This window comes from Scardinius erythrophthalmus, assembly GCF_964197995.2.
Source record: "Scardinius erythrophthalmus genome assembly, chromosome: 12".
Lineage (NCBI taxonomy): Eukaryota > Metazoa > Chordata > Actinopteri > Cypriniformes > Leuciscidae > Scardinius > Scardinius erythrophthalmus.
The window spans coordinates 16,896,497-16,914,573 of NC_138232.1; the positions used below are offsets into that span (position 1 = coordinate 16,896,497).

Sequence of the window (18,077 nt, forward strand, 5' to 3'; positions counted from 1 at the left end):
ATATATATATATATATATATATATATATATATATATATATATATACACACACACACACACACACATACAGATATACACATATACTAGGGGTGGAACGGTACACAGAATTCATGGTTCGGTTCATACCTCTGTTCAGACATCACAGTTCGGTACAATGGAGGGAAAAGCAAAACAAAAATGTAGAGGGCAATTTGTTTTTAGTGTGCATGTCTCAGGATGTACCACCAAAGGAAAATAAATGTCTTAAGCCTTGTATTTTTTAAATAAGTTTTATTAATAAAGTAAAGGCATAGAACCAGTTTATTTGTAGTGCATTGACATTAGTTTTATATAATTAGTGTATTAATTAAATTAATAAAAAGATAAAAAGACCTTGAGATATGTTTGGTAATTGTACCTGAATAAATTTAAAATTATTTTGCTATATTTCAGATCAATATATTTGTTTTCCTTAAAATTTTAATTAACATTAACTTTATTCTCATCTGAATTATAAATAATTTATTACTGTATAAAATAATACTACTATTAAAAACACATTTGATTTTCTTTTTCAATCAATGTAGAATGTGTAACTTAAAAATAAACAGATCAGTGCTCTATTTGAGGACAAGAAATGAAAACCAATGCAATATGATGAATGTTCAAAAGATGGCACCGACAGACTGTTTTTAAATGGGGTTGGATAAATATTTTTAGCTTTTAAACTGTGTGTGTGTGTGTGTGTGTGTGTGTGTGTGTGTGTGTGTGTGTGTGTGTGTGTAATTTTGGTTGGGTGACAGTTGTTGGTTACAGTTTGACAAGAGTTTATAGTTTGACAAAAGCACAATGTTGTGTTTTATTGTGAGTGTACACAAATGTAAGTAAACACTGCATTTTGAATGATGTCCTGTATGAACAAAATGACGGAGTATGTTTTTATGTTTCCACTGTTTGATCGCGCCCACGCCCCTCTCTCTCTCTCTCTCTCTCTCTCTCTCTCTCTCTCTCTCTCTCTCTCTCTCTCTCACACACACACACACACACACACACACACACACACACACACACACACACACACACACACACACACACACACACACTCACACAACATATTCCAGCATTGCAATCTTGACATCGCAGCCTGTTCATTATAGCTATGGAGCTTCAGAGCTAAATCGGAGCTATAGATTAGGTGTCCCTAAAGTACCTGTATCTAACAGTAGTTCCGCATTACATTCATTCATTTGCACGTGAATTTTATTTATTTTTATACCATGTATTCTCCGTGTATATTCATGCACCGAACCGTGACGCCCGTACCATTTCGGTTCAATACGAATTTATGTACCGTTCTACCCCTAACATACATATATTTATCTTCTATATCTATTATCTTTAAAAAAATAAGTACATGTACTGCATTAGATTAAACTGGGAAGGGTAATAGCACTTGCATATTGTTGTCCTATTGTTAGTTTCACTGCTTCTGTTGTTCTCATTTGTAAGTCGCTTTGGAAAAAAGCGTCTGCTAAATGAATAAATGTAAATGTAAACTTACAAAATCAGCAGGGGATCAAATAATTATTTCCCCCACTGTATATACAGTATATTACTTGGCATTATATTCATTTTTATGCATAATTGTGTCTGTTAAAATGTATTGTTAAAATTTTCCATATTAGTTGTTATCATTCTGTCCTATTTTATCTTTCATTTGATGGCAGATTGCACATGTAGAGCTTTTCCAGTGCAGCAGTACAGTTATCACTTGACATTTTCCTGTAATGAAGTAGGGAACTACTTACGTGCACAATTTAGTTTTAATCCAAATGTGTGTTGCCAGTTTTGGTATCGAAACGTGTATCCCTAATTCTTTTATATTACTTTGTATTATACCTCTAAAATGCGCTGAATTGGTGAAGAATTAGTGCTTCATACACTATCTGATCTCTTATTTCATAATATTTGCTTTATTTTTATATCTGTACTGTCTGTTATTTAAGAACTCAAAATTGAGAAAACGTTAGATTAGTATAAACCACCTGATGTTTTTGTTTCAGTGTTTATGGATTCAATCAATTTTCTAATGGTGTGAAAAATAGAGCATTTGAGCTGTAGTTTATGGCTCTTTGGAAGCACACATCAGGAACAGAGCGTTCTGCTAATCCATCTCTGAAGCTCTAGGCAGGGGGCATGATGGGACGCTTTTTTCATCCGTATAAAGAGATAGGCCAACTGTCTCTTCACTCCCTCTTCCCAAATACTCCATCCATCTGCTGCTTCACCCAAGGCCACCACCACCACCACCACCACCACATTCCCCTGATTCTTAAATTATTATGTATGTCCTCTCATTCTTGAATATGTTGTTACATCCTTGGCTTCACCCATTCCAGTATGAAAGCACCACAATTTGTGTGTGTATGTGCACAAGTTTGTGTGGGTGGGGGAGTAGTAGTCAGCAGATGGAGTTGGAGTGTGTTGGGATGGATCCACACCTCTAGCAGACATCAGAGATCTAATCAGGGGTTCCGCATGTCTGCAAGCGTCTCCCCCATGCCAACAAATACACACGGTCACACATGCTCAGTCACCGCTGGGACAAAAACATTCCGGATAAATATTTGACAAGACATCAAATATGAAAAAAAAAGAAAAAAACATCTTAACCCTATAAAGCCTACTGAACCATATTTGATACGCATATTATTTGATACATTTCTAAAGCCTCTAAATTATAGACATGATCAGAAAAACCTGTTGTCATCTGATTGATAGTTTTACTACTTTTTTACCAAGTAAAGACCCTTTTAGTATAATTCTAAAATGTTCTTCATAAAAATAAGCATAAAAATAACTTAGATTGTTAGTAATATTTCAAGATGAACACTTACTAAACTGAAGCAACTTTTAAAAAATAATTTCAAAATGTGAGGCTTCTGAGGAGCGTTTATTGCATATCTCCCAGTCATCATTGTATTGCATTATACTGTGTGTTTTGCCCCCCAAAATAAAAACCAGAGAGCTTTGATCATAAAGTAAAGCATTTAAATATCATCTTGCTAAGAGTTTTGGGGGATATAGAGTGACAACTGATATTTATATGCAGTTTATGCTTATAGTCTGCTATACTCCTATGAAGATCTCACTGAGCTACATTACAATCTATCAGAATTTAATCTTACTTTTTGGCCATATTAATATGAGCAACTGCACCAAATTGCATATCTTTGCCCAAATTAAGCCTCTGAAAAAAAAAAAAAAAAAAAAAAAATTTTTTTTTGCTCTATATTCTATATCATACTACTTTTCATGGGTCATAAGGCTGATGTGTATATTCTTTAAAAAAAATTACCTTTGTTTCCCACAAAAGAAAATATATTCCTTTAACTGAAGATACATTTAAAATTATTTTACACAATTTTGATTCCAAGTAAATTATTCTTATTTAAGGATGTTTAAACTGACAAAAAATTGGAGAAAATGTATATATATATATATATATATATATATATATATATATATATATATATATATATATATATGGCTCTTCTTTATAATAAAATAATTAATTATTGTTTATCTTTGTCATATGTATGTGCTCCTGTAGATGTTGAGCAATAAGAAAGGTTTACTGCCTGAACCCAATCTGGCCCAGTTCCTCAACAGTATGACCAATCCTGCTGCTCTCCAGGTCCTTATGAGACCCTACCCCAACGCCAAACGAGGAGGTAACACTCTCTCTCTCTCTCTCTCTCTCTCTCTCTCTCTCTCTCTCTCTCTCTCTCTCTCTCTCTCTCTCTCTCTCTCTCTCTCTCTCTCTCTCTCTGTACCTCTTTTAAGTGTCTCTTTACTTATTATTAGCCAAATAATTTATTGAATATTCATGAGTAAAACGTTTAAGTACTTTCTTAGACAGAGGCATTGTACTGGCACTGAGGATTGTAGTTTTTGAGATGAAATATCTTTCATGTCTCTGCATATGTATGTGTGTGTAACAGTGATCACCAGTGCTGTAGATTCTGAGCAGATTTTTCCTCTTGATGAAAGCCTAATCATATATTAAAATGAACTTTTCATTGGGTGGGAGAATAAATGAGCTGAGGAAGAAGTGGAGGCCAGAGCTTAAAGAGAACACACAATTACAACACTAAATATAGCACATGATTAAATGTTAAACTTCTCTACCTATTCCGGAGCAACTTGCCATTAGTACTGAAGCTGGAATTTTGGAATGACGAAATCGTGGGCCGCCAGTATCGGCCACATACTTTCTGCTGTCCATCTATCTTATTTTGAGAGCTTACAAGCTCTTTTCACATTATTTCCTCTCTTATTTGTCCCACTCATTTGGTTTATCTAATGGTTTCCCACCAGGAAAGTTTGGCCGACCTCACAATCTCCCCTTCCTGCGTCCACCGTTGACTGCAGCGTTGCTACAGTTAGGAAAAGCACAGCAGGTACATGCTTTCTCTTTAAATCACCCGCAAGACTGACTTAATGCTGATGGGTGTTTCTTTATCTTTAGGTTCTTATGTTGTATATTTAAGGGTTGGATTTTATTAAAACTAACATATTTTAACTTCTTTCTTTTTGTTATATGGTCACATTAAAACTTTTTTCCTTTTTTTGGAAACTTTTATGATGCATTCATCATTTACTTGTGCTACTTTCCAAATGCCTTTTATATATATAGATTTGATTGTTTTACCAATGACCCAGACTTGAAATCTTAAACTGAAAAATTTTATTATTTTTTTTTACCTTTTTAGTTCTATAATAACCTTAACAAAGAATGTAACAAACATAAATAATTTCAGTATTTATTTTTTGAAAATGTATTATGTATTATTTATTTATTTATTTTTAAATATGACTTTTGTTTATTGTGGTTATTGTGGTTTATTGGGGTTTCAAGTGCATGCTTGAAATGAGAAGGTAAATGTCACTTGTGAACAGAATATGTAAAAAATTTCAAAATACAATTTAGTTTTGTTTATATAGAATACAAAAAAAAATGCTAATGTACCAATGAAATTACCTTTAGCAATACAAAGGAGTTTACCATTTTATTTCAAAAATATTTCAGATGTCATTTCCATTATTTCCACCACCAAATGAATAGTGATGTGTAGTTAATTCTGCAGCAGAATAATTCACAGCAGAATAGTTAATTCTGCTGTGATGCATGCATATCTACTATTGGACATTTTAAATAGACGGTCTAAACTAGTGAGAGTTTGAAAGGTTTATTTTAAGGGAGATTCATTTCCACAAGTCAAGAAATCCACGAAATCCAAGTCCACAAAGCAAAGGTGCTCATAGTTAAAGAAACACCCTAAAGAAATAAAGTTGCCGATCATGGATAAAATGGTTATAGTATAGCAAAGAACACTTTAGAGGGAAATATGTTATGATGAATAGGCAGCTACTTCACAGATAAATAGAAAAGCATGTATAGCAATCTATCTATCTCTCTATCTTTCATGCAGTCTGCCATTCTTGGAAACGGTCTTGTTCTGCAGAATCTTCTTCACATGCAGATGGCCCAACAACAGCTTTTACAGATCAAAGACAAGCAAATCACTAATGTGAGTGTCTGTGTGTGTGTGTTCACGTGTTTCATCATACCCATTACAAAAGAAATATATCACCACAGTACACTTACCAGCAAAATAATGCATGTTATACAACAACAGTCTAAATTGTGTTCACAGTTCTTTCTTTTTTTGCAAGGATATTATTGGTCTACTCTGCATTAAATCCTTTTGTAAATAATGAGAAAACTGCAGTTTATGTTCAGAAAGGCATTATTTATATTTATTTATATAGAGAAGTATTAGAACCATAAATCCAGCTGGCATTTTTAATGCAAATTTGAGGTTCTGGTTAAAGAATAATAATGCCATCTGTACTGGAAAATTTACATGAAAAAAATAAATAAATAATAGAACAATAATTCATGCAATAATAACTCTGACATAAATCTCCTTTAATACATGTTTGTGTTTTGTTTCGCAATGTGCATTTTTGCAGCCATAATAATCTCATCTGTGTGTACTTCATCTTTCACTTGTTTGTCACATGACCATATAATGGCCTGACTGCTTTTTTTTTCTCCTTCATCGCTCCTCCTCTCATTTCCTCCCAGGTCCAGGGTCTTTTAGGTGACCCATCCCGGCTGCTCCTACAGAAAGTTCTGGGTCTTCGAACACAGGTTCCTCTGGGGAAGGGGTTGCTGGGAGATTCTCCCACAGGTGAGAGCTTCTGGTCAACCTTGCAGACCTCAAGCCTGGTCCAAAGGTCTCATTCGCTACTGGAGGGAAAGACATTTGCATTGCAAATCCTCAAACTGTTTGAAAGCCCCATTATAAGCAGTGCGAGGCAGCCACTTCAATTAGTAGTTCTTTCTTTGTGCTTTTATACAGACGTGTGTCTGTTTGGTGTGCAAAGGCATTAATCAAAGCGTTAAACACCTTTGAAGAGTATGTCTTTGTGCAGGGTCATTTCTATTTGAATATCAGTGCCATGCAGGTGTTACAGTGAGGGAGAAATTGAAATGCTAAACTATGAAGGTTTTCCAGAGTATGAACTATATGCTTTGGGTGCTAAATGTTTTTTTTTTTTTTACTACAAAAGTTTAACAAAGTTCTCTGGTTTTTAGAGTTGGGCCAAGACTCCTCTCCAGTCACATCCCAGGGTGGAAACTCTGGGGCTGGAATGGTGTCACACATACCTGGGCGTTCACATGCGAGTTCCGTCTCTGATCAGAACGGAGTCACTGCGACATGCCTGGCTCCGGAGAAACAGCCTGCACCACCAGGAACTGCAGGGGGATCTTTAAGCTCCCAAACACAGCTTCACAACTTCCTCTCTGGGATTAACACACAAAGTCTGGGACCTTTGCTGGGGAGCACAACACACAAAGCTCCAGCCAACCACCACAGTTCAAGTGTGCAGACTAGCACTGCCGTCACGGTAAGCCTGGTTGCTTTCTGCTTCTCCAATTTCTCACCTCAAGATAAAAAAATTACAAAATCTCTGCGACTTAATGAGAATAATTCACTCAGACTTTAACATTTTATCATTTAGTCACGTTTGTGTTGTTCAAAAACCATATCCAATGGAGATACAAGGTTTAGTCACATGCTCTTTTTAATACTTTTCATTGGTTAAATGTTTGCAAAACACAGTGACCAATAGTAAAAAATATGATATGGAGATACAAGGTTTCCGCCTGTTAGCGACGAAATATTTCTAATTTACATTTAAAGGTGCATTAAGCAACTTTTCATGTTAAAAATACCGTTTTCCTAACCCATACATGCTTAAACAATTGCCTGATGGGCTGAATGAGCCCTTCTATGATCTCTGCGATTGCCTCTATAATCCTGTACAGTAAAATAAATAAGAGGGATTCGGGACGGAATCGACTGGGCGTGACGTCATGCGCGTTCACGCTCACCTGGCTATGTCTGGCAGGTTTGTGTATTCGCCGCCATTATCCGCATCAGCGAAGACAACTCAAGCGACTTTGGCAAAAGTAGAAGATGGATTCAAAGAGACCGGCTTCTAGTTCATCCCAAACCCCAACGCAAACTCCACGTAACCGTGTGCACAACTCTGGTTGCAGTTTCGCGTGTCGCCAGAAGGGGGCATAGTTCTGCAAAAACTCAGAGACTTGCGCAATGCACCTTTAATTTAGTTAATTAAATACAAAATAATTTTTTAAAAGAAATTAATAATTTTATTCAACAAGGACATTGATCAAAACTAAAGACTTGTACATTTGTTAGAAGAAATTGTCATTTACAGTATTAATGTTTTTACAGTTTTTTTTATATAAACAGTATACAGTATATAAAACAACAAAGGGGGTGCACTTTTACACTTTGAACGCTGAATACAAACACGCACACACTCGCTTATACAGTACTTGTGATTCTGTCTGAAGTGCTTCTGTAGACCTCCTAGAACTCCATTTCCATTGTTCGGTCTGGGGGTGTCTTTATTCAGACGCGAGCACTCAGCCACCTAGTAGAGCTCAGTACAGACTCTGACAGAGTTCTGAGCCTTAATGACAGACCACTAGTGCTGTAGGCTCTGATTACTCGTGCATTACTCTACACAGCTAATGGAGAGCTCTGTCTTCTATGTGACTGGATTAGAGATGAATACCAGACTCTGTGCCAGTACTTTTCCATTTCATTCCTTCTCTTGGATTGCTGTTTATTTGTGAAATCTGTGAAAGAAAAAGCAAAGTGGGTAGTGACAAAGGTTTCTAAATGGAATTTCCAACCAATCATTTAGTTGGGGAAAACAATATATATACTGTATATTATATATATATATATATATATATATATATATATATATATATATATATATATATATATATATATATATATATATATATATATATATATATATATATATATATATATATATATATATATATATATATATATATAATTATAGGCCCATACAGCAAAACCCTGCTAATTATTGGCCTATATACACAGAGTAGTCGTGATCGCGAGAAAGTTAAAAGCGATCCCCCAGCCCCCCCACAACCCCCGCTGTTATCAGTAATACTGGTGTGAAATTTTCCTCACGTGACATCCCTATTGTATATATTTATTTACCAATAACGTATATAATATTGTATAATAATACAATGTACAATAATAGATAATACATTATAAAACGGATTGTTCTGGTCCTTGATGCTGATTGGTCGTTAGTAGGGCTGCACGTTTTCAAGTTTTTCATTAACCGTTAACCGAGACCCTTAGCGGTTAATACTCGGTTAACCATAGTGTGCGCGCCGCAACCCCGAGATAGGCAAAATTTGCGGGTGGGACATGTCCCCACCACTATTTTCTAAGGTCGATATTGTCACCACTTTTGAAACATCTCGCGGCATGAATACCAATACAAATAAACAAAACATCTTCAGTTAACTAGCAGAGCATTCATTTCGTTCGTTTTTTTTTTTTTTTTTAGGCGATCTAGCGCTGAAATGTTTTGTTTTTTAAATCAAGTGATCAAAGTGCTCGTTGCCGCTGCGATCGAGAAGGGGCTTGTAAAACGTGCTGAGGTATTATTAATTCGTGGCCACAACAATTCACCTGATACTGATAAATATTCACCAATTCACAAAAAAAAGGAATAAAAAGCTGTAGTCGGCCTTCACTGAAGAGCTATCTTCACAGGGACGAAAAACAGTTTAATAATTATTATTAATTCGTGGCCACGAAATAATTCACCTGAATATTCACCAATTCACAAAATATAGGTCTTTAGCATTCACTAATTAATAGTATCAAACTGTTTTTGGCCACGTTAAATCAAAATGAGGGAGGGAAATAGTTCAACGTGTCCACGATTTATTAAAACGAGGGAACAAATAAGTCGTCGTAACAACTAATTATTTAGATCAGTGGACAGGGCGCATAAGAACAAACAGTGAGAGAGCCCCGGCCGCGCGCGCGCGCACTCTCACCGCCTTCAAACAACACGAGCGCTGTATTGCTCTCTCTCCCTCGCGCATATCAACACAGTAAAAGGTCGGAAGACCGATTGTGTTTTATAGATTAGTAGTTTGTTCATATAAAGTGTTTGATTAGCAAGTACATGTTTAGGAAATGCATAATACAAATTGTATGGGTTAATGTAACGGTAAACGGACTCTGCGGGTAAAACTGTTGTGATGAAACTGCGCATGCGCGGGGTAAAACTGCTGGTGTAAAGCTGTGGCTCTGCGGCTCTGCAGACAGATATTATTGTGCTGCGATCAGTGGCGCGGATACTGACTGACTATATTTGTTTCTGGCTCGCGCACAGCCTTCATTCTCGGACGCGCGCTTTCTTTGCCCGCTTCATATTAGAAAACTGGTCTAGCGGTCTCTGGCGGTGCAAAAATGTATTACAACTAAATTCAATGCACACCATTGACGCCACTTAACCGAGCAAAATGTTTCACTCGGTTACGCAATTTTTAACGGTTAATCGGTTAATCGGTTAACCATGGACACCCCTAGTCGTTAGCCATGTTTATTTATTATACACACCAGACGCAACACACCAGACGTGACAAAATCAATCAAAAATTACTGCCAATCAGAAGAGAATGTGGACGGAGTCTCTCTGCAAGTAAGACTGTGTTTTGTTTTGAATATAGTCACAGCCTCTTGGACTTTATTGCTTACATAATATTATAATTGATAACCAATAATAGCCCACTTTTCACAAATACCTCAATTAAAATCAATTGGGAGATTCAATTTAGGTACAATGTTTCACAGTACACACTGATGATGGCTTAGGCCGAAACGCGTCTGTGAGGACATAGTAATAATAAATTTATGAAAATATAACCTGAGAGTGCGGTTTTTCATCTTTGTTTTAGATTCAATTTACCACTCTACATTATTTCTCTCTGTGTTGTCAGTTTCACTTACATCTAGTGGCGAATATATTGCAAAAGATGTTTCATGTTATCTTTATAGTTGTATGCTCTGAGTTTGGAGAAGTAGCGGACATTTCAGTCTCACTGTGTTGGTCTATATGTGAGCAACTCGGTGATGTACCAGATTAGCATCTAAAAAACTGTAGCATATTGTTTTGCTGCTCTTCTCAACGTGTCTCTCTCGCTTTCTTTATCTCTTTCTGTAGAGTCAGTCCAGTTGTCAGACGTCTCTGTTGGGAGACCCTCCTAAAGAAGTGAAGTTGCCATCCAACCCGTATCTAAACCTGGCTAGTGTGCTTCCTGGAGTGGTACTGCAAGGTACGTGCACGATCAGAACGGCACACACTGAAGATGACTCACTTCTGCCAGACCTTGGATTGTATCTCTTCTCTGTCAGCTCTCTATTTTCAACTATAATATTTACAGTGTATGGCTGTCTTGTCTCTCCCTGCTCAAGGCCACAGCCAGATGGGCTGCAGCCCACTCCAGCAGAGAAGATAAAGACTGTCTGTATGAGAGATGTTCTAAATAGGTGTCCCTGAGCAGGCCATGATTTACATCAGTATTTTTGTGTCTCCTTTAGCACCCTGCAACAGTAAACCTCAGACTGTGCAGGCGCACACTGGGACATACAGCACAGTCCTGCCGCCTAACACCCACCCACCCAGTCAATACAGCGCAGAGACCACTCCTGCAGAATACACTCAACAATACACTCAGCAATACACACAGGTAACTACAACACCTGCAGTGCACATGTGAAAATGCACACAGATTGATCAAAAGTGACAGCAAAGACATTTACACAGAAGATTTCTATTTCAAATAAAATTTTAAAACGTTTTGTTCATTAAAGAATCTTGACAAATATTTTTGTTGAACCCTGGATAGTTTTAGCACCACAACTGTTTTCATTGGTAATAACAAAAAATGTTTCTTGAGCAAGAAATCAGCATATTAGAATGATTTTTGAAGGATCATGTGACACTGAAGACTGGAGTAATATACACACCCAGCTTCAAAGTTTATGGTCATTAATAATGTTCTCAAAATGTTATCACAAAAACATTATTTGTAATTCGTTCATGGAACACAAAAGAAGATATTTTGAAGAATGTTGGTAACCAAGACAGTTGATGGTAGCCATTGACTTACATAGTAATTTTTTCCCATACTATGTAAGTCAATGGGGTACATCAACTGTTTGCTTACCAACATTCTTCCAAATATATTTTGTGTTCAGCAGAAGAAAGAAATTCATACAGGTTTGGAACAACTTGAGGGTGAGTAAATGATGACTGAATAATTTTTTGGGGGTGAACTATCCCTTTAATAATGACAGGGCATATGCTGAATACTGGATTTTTAATTAAATTTCAATTATATATAAAAAATAAAATACAAATACAAGTGTTTCAGTCAACAGTCTCTGTTGAAGTAAAAGTGGTAAATTGATCAATAACAGAATAAACTCTTGACATCACATTCGGAACACACTGGAATAGGCTACAGTGCAATAGATTGGTTAGATACAGTACACTGTAATCGATTGTTATTAAATAACAACAAAGTCAAACATGCATTCATCTAAATTTAAACTACTGTATATAAAAACTACTAAACAGGATTCCTCACCTCTCTTTTCTTTTTGCAAGATATGCGTCTCTTACAGTTGGGTAATTTTTAATGCGCTCCCTGTGTCATGCTGATTTCTCAGTCCCACTTTAAGTGTCTTTAACTAGCATGTACTAATGTTGAAATAAATAATTTGATACAATGCACTTATTGATTACATTCTACTTATATTTAAAAAATGCCTGCATATTATATCTGTAATAATTTCTGTAAAGACATCTATAATTACACTGTTGGCCCTTCCCCTACCCCTTAACCCACCCTTAAACCATAACCATACCACCAAACGTGTCCCTAACCTTACTGGAATCCCATCTCAATAGCAGCACAAGTGTTTTGTAAAACAACATGAACAAGTACATCATACCTAACAATTATTTTAATGCGAGTACATTAGTTAAATACACTGACTGACTTCCTGGTTGCGCCACCTGACTTTTGCAGATAATTTTACATTGAACAAGCTTCTACTTGGATGCTTGTATTAGCTTTTGCCTGTGCTAGCTAAATTCTAAGTTCATACATAATTTATTTTTTAATACAATAAATATGTTTATTGTAAAGTGTACCAACCTACCCATATTTGAAAGTAGCAAAGGATCAGTTGGGGTTCTTTGGATGATCCATTATCATTCTTACTGTTATTACCTTGTTAATTCATAATAAAATAGCCATGTTTGCACCTGGCATTGATTGTCGAACAAATGTTTTTCAATGATCAAAACATTTTTAAAACTACTGATATTTATAAAATGTGTTTAAGCATAAAATTATGCCATAGTATTTTATTTTGAATGTCTTATTACTAAAACACCATTTTTAATAGTTTTCTTAGTCAGTTCATTTGTGCGGACCGTTGCTCGACCTGACATTTTAGGGGTTTAAGATACCAAAACATAAAATGATATTTATTATTTGAATGTACTGAAAATTAATTCAAATTTTTACATTTTTATAGAATGAAGTGATGAATAAAGAATTAATTTATCAAATTATTTGAAAAGGAAATAATGCAATTGGACAAAAATATGCATTGATCATGTCATTGACCCATTTAGCAAAACGTTCTTAGAATATTCTTTTGTTAGCTAGATAACAGTTACATACAAACAGCAACATCACTGGCACAGTTGCAGTCACTGGTCTGTTTCTTTTTTCTTTTTCTTTTTTTTTTTAATGGTGTTAGGATTGTGATCTTGGGATCTTGTGTATCAGATCAAAGTATTTGACAATTGTGGAATGCAGACATTGACAGTCAGAGAAAGGAAGAAATCCCAGTGTTCACTGCAACCATCAATCTGTCTCGCTCTTAGCCCACTCTCTCAAGTCTTTTCTCCCCCATTATATCCCCCACAACTCCTCTCTCTAACACAGTCCAAAGTAGCCCCAGATTTGACAGCGAAAGCCAGAGAGAGCGAGAGGAATGAGAAAGGAAACAATTCTGCCATATGCTCAGCTGTACAATAGAGATAGATGGGTCTATACGGAATTAAGAAAATGAATGTTCAAATCAGAACAAAAAGAGCTCCATCAGAATGGAGCTGTGTTGCACCACCGTGTCCTAGGTTACTTCCATTTAAATCTGATTTTTTATTTGTCCCAACTGAGCTTTTTGTTTATCGCTCGGTTTCTATTTCTGCTTCGTTGCGCACTGTAACCCTCACAGTAAAATCTCATTGGCCCTAAGTCCCGTTTCACATTAAACTTCAAATATCTTCTGATATCTGTGACTGCACTGACAAATCGCTACTCACTCAAAACTTGTCAGATCATACCTACTTTGGATCAAGGAGTTCTGTTATTAGCTAACTGTCAGCAACTGGCCCGGCTGGCCAAGAACCCCCTGAATTATGTGATTTAAATGCCATCTTCGCTCATGGGCACTCAGTTCTGGGCATATGTTTTGGCCTGATTTTGTTGGAAATTACATCACACCAGTTTGTTCTTCCATTTCCCTTGCAGTATATCAGGGCGACAGCGCCTTAAGACAGTCAAGATGTGTTTGATTCCTTTATAGATCGCTGTTATAGCTGTGTCTGACTGTATTTCATTCTGTAAGTTTTGAACCATAAATGCCACTTGACTAATTACTCAGAAAGATGACATCATGTCAAATGCTGATTAGCCAATAGCACCACATGGCACACGGTCACAAGTTCTTCACCTAGTGACTTTCCTGAAATGTGAAAGGCAGCAAATAGGTGCCTGAAAAAAGAAAAACCCTCCAAAAGATTAGTTTTAGTCATTTTAGTTAGTTGCCAAGGCAACCTTTCTATTATGTATATGTCAGCTTTATTTAAATTAAGTTTTGAAAGTTTTAGTTAATAGTTTAAGTTTTTGTTAACAATAACAACACTTATGGTGTAGTTACGGCATCTACGGGCTAACTGGCCCAAGCTAACCAGCCAAACCCAAACCCCTGGTTAGGACACAGTGCTATCCCATAGATGCAGGTTCGAATCCCACCTGTGTCATGTTCTGATTCCCATTCCCCTTCTTTCTCCCCAATAATATCCTGCCACTCTGCACTATTCTGTCAAAAAGTTGTGAAATGAATTACAAATCAGAATGTAAAGATTTCAGCAGACGCAGAGGAGTGGAAAATGTGCTCCAGGAGAGGATGAGAGGGAAGGAGAAAGAGTTGCAGTTCCTCCCACAGTCTCTCAGATTCATTCCAGTGTCTTTAGGGTGATCCCCTACTCATTCTCTGGCGGAGAGTTTGGAGGGGAATAAATTTTAGTGGGATTAAATGGCTTAAATGTGGGTCTCCCTCTCATTACTGCCGGCGTTCCTATGACAATACGAGAAGGAGTGGGTGAGAGTTGGAGTGAGAGAAGGGGGAGTGAGAGATGCAGAGGGGGAAGACAGGAGGGAAGAGAAAGATTGGCTGTGAGTTGTCTGTCCCATCTGGTCGCACACTCCCACACACTCCACCAGCTTTGGTGAAATGAGACAGTGAGCTTCACGCTGTAGGTGTCCAGAGAGAAAGAGAGCAGGGAATGGTGAAAGGAGTGATGGGAATGAGATGAGAAGGAAGAGATATATTAAGGGAATGGTAGAAGAGAAAGCTAGCGAAACGGATTAGGCCACAAGGTTAGACAGATGGAGAGAAGAGATGAAGACGAAAAGAGGAAGCAGCTCAGGAGATACAATGCAACGCAGAGATAAAATGTTGTCAGTGTCATATAGTCTCATTTAGCCAGACTTTTGACTATCAGCCGTGGACTATCCAGTCCACTTTGATGCTTATTCTGTCCAAGGTCCACCCTCTTAGAGAGGAATAAGTTGTCTGATCTACATGAAAAGCTGGGGAAGCCAACCCTGAAGACTTCAGTTCCAACCCTGCTCCGACACACCTTCCTGTTATTTTCAATTAATCCTGAACACCTTGATTAGCTGTTAGCTGTTAGGTGTGTTTAATTGGAGTTGGAGCTAAACTCTGCAGGATGGTAGCCCTCCAGGAGCAAGGCTGTCTACCCCTGTCATTGGTGCTCAAGGATATCTTGTTTAGTTTCTAGTTTCTCCTACAAAACTCAATCTTTTTGAAAGATGCAATGCCATGAACCATGAATCCCCAAAATCTTCTTACCCCAGGGTGTCCGCAGATCCTTAAAAAGTCTTAAATTAGATTTTTAAAATTTAAGGCCTTAAAAAGTCTTAAAAAGTCTTATTTTTACTTATGAAAGGTCTTAAATTTTGAATGGCAATTTGACTTACACATATCTAAATGTTTTCCAAATTAGAACCATTAGCGTACTTTTTTATTTATTATTCTATCTTTGTGGATTTGCTTGTTCACGTGACATTTCGCGTCATTCGCGGCAGCGTTACGTTCGTCTCCTGCACGCGAAACAGGAGGAGAGAAGGAGAAGCGAGTTGGTAAATGTCAGTTCAATTCTAAGTTCATTCTTTATGTGCGTAGTGGTGTGTGATGATGTGTATTGTCTATTATGATATTGTAATCATTGTTTTAACGATGTACGAGGCACTGCGAGCTGACATCGCATTAGTCTCTCGTGCTTTCACTGCTTGATGTGTGCAATTAGGTAGGCTATGTTCTCAAATGAGTTTTTGTCTCATATTTATATCATATTATGTTGTTATCATAGACCTACAATATCACATCAGCAAGACTGTGAGTTCAATTTTATAAACAGTATTGTCAATATTGTTTGTTTTCCCTTTATTTCGCTGACGAAAATTTCAAAATGAAGCCATAGCAGAGTCTCAATGCAACAGACAGCGATGATTTTTTGAATGGATTCCGCGTTTTGAACGAATCAATTTAATGATTCAATGAACAACCACTTGCTTCTTTCCCGAATGAATCAGCCGTTTGAACGAATCGGTTGAATGAATGACTACCTCAGCTCACATATTAAGACAGTGACTTACCACCACCTACTGGCAGTTTTAGTTTCACATTTAGAGTACCCTTTAATTAGAACATTAGAAATCAGTTCATATTTAACAATCTCATAGCTTTATTTATGCAATTTTAAATGCAGTGTAAATATATTAATGCCAGATCTGATGCCACCACTGTGTCACCTCTGCACTGCAAAGATGGATTTTGATTTAATTTGACTGGTAACACTGATATTGTGTAATTATTATTGTGTAAATAGAATTTAATTTGAATGTTAGAATTTGACATAAAAGGTGATGCATACATCTACAAATGTCAATATATAGGTGAAAATGCCCCTGGAAATCAATTTAAGAAGGCAAATATTACCCCTTAATAAAAAAAAATTAATTTCTGTCACTGCTGTGAACTGACCACTGCATAGAATATGAAAAATATGAATATCTTCGTCAGTCAGCTGTCAACAACAGGCAATCAGTCAAATATTATCTAATTATCAACAAACCTTTGAAAATATTGATCGAGACATATTTTGGCAATATTGCACACACCCTAATGCATGGTATTAATTTTGATTTCTTCGGGTCTTAAAAAGCCTTAAATTTGACTTTAAAAAATGTGCAGAAACCCTGTACCAGAAACACTCCATTTTGACTCTGACGTTAGTGGTTCCTGGTTCGAGACCAGCATTGTTTTAGGAATGGAAAAAATGGAACTGTCTTTTCAGTGGTGGAAATGTGCAGAATGGTTCCAGATTTCCAGCCATCCAGCCATTGATTTTCACCATCGGACGGCGGAATTCTCAACTGAATTTGTATGTCTGGGGGGTGTTTTGGGGGGTGTTGGAGCACTTAAGAGGGCGGAAATCAACCTGCGGAATCTTTTTTTACCCGTGGCAAAAACTTAAAAGCAGCCCAATTCCGCTGGACATTGACCACTGGAGCCACCCTGTACCTTTTAAGCACACATTTTTTGCCTGATGGACTCCTGAAAAATCCTATAAAGTCAGAAAACTGTTGCCATTTTGTTGAATAGTCAGTGAATAGACTGCGTATATGTCATCTGAGGCTGCGACTAAAGTCAGTGAGAAATGTCAGTAAAGGCCCAGACACACAAAACCGTCATCAAAGAACTAGCGGCAACAAAAGCCGACTGTGGTGTCGCTTCTCGACATCTGCGTCTGGGCCAAAAAAAAAGTTGTAATAACTCTCTTCTCCGGAAGGTTTGCTTTGGCAAGCTGTTTCGAACTCCTGAAATGAACTTAGTTTTGGTCTGATTTTGTTGGAAATTACATCACACCAGTTTGTTCTTCCATTTCCCTTGCTGTATATCAGGGCGACAGGGCCTTAAGACAGTCAAGACGTGTTTGATTCCTTTATAGATCGCTGTTATAGCTGACTGTATTTTATTCTGTTCTGGTGGTTCTGATCGGTGTCTCTGTGTGACAGGAGGCCATGCAGCAGTGGTACCAACACTACCAAGCACAGACCTATGGAAACACAAGCCAAGAGACGGCTGCAGTTACTGAATGCGCAAAAGAGCAACCTCAGGTAAACACAGATACCAAGGGACAATACTAAAGTAAAGTGCCCATTTTACATTGTATTTTTCTACAAAAAA

The 18,077-nt window shown here is 37.0% G+C and overlaps 1 protein-coding gene across 1 annotated transcript in view; it reads left to right on the forward strand.

Annotated features, from left to right (window-relative positions):
• LOC308699148 (ribonucleoprotein PTB-binding 2-like) overlaps positions 1–18,037 on the forward strand; it is a gene marked incomplete at its 3' end in the record, with an annotated part of 75,426 nt that extends 57,389 nt beyond the window's left edge. Inside the window, exons 5-12 of the mRNA XM_081379739.1 lie at positions 3,593–3,713; positions 4,360–4,442; positions 5,475–5,573; positions 6,134–6,239; positions 6,647–6,960; positions 10,660–10,771; positions 11,037–11,185; positions 17,906–18,037. Coding sequence (XP_081235865.1) covers positions 3,593–3,713; positions 4,360–4,442; positions 5,475–5,573; positions 6,134–6,239; positions 6,647–6,960; positions 10,660–10,771; positions 11,037–11,185; positions 17,906–18,037 — 1,116 coding nt within the window. The remainder of the gene's footprint in view (positions 1–3,592; positions 3,714–4,359; positions 4,443–5,474; positions 5,574–6,133; positions 6,240–6,646; positions 6,961–10,659; positions 10,772–11,036; positions 11,186–17,905) is intronic.
• Between the last annotated feature and the right edge of the window lie 40 nt (positions 18,038–18,077).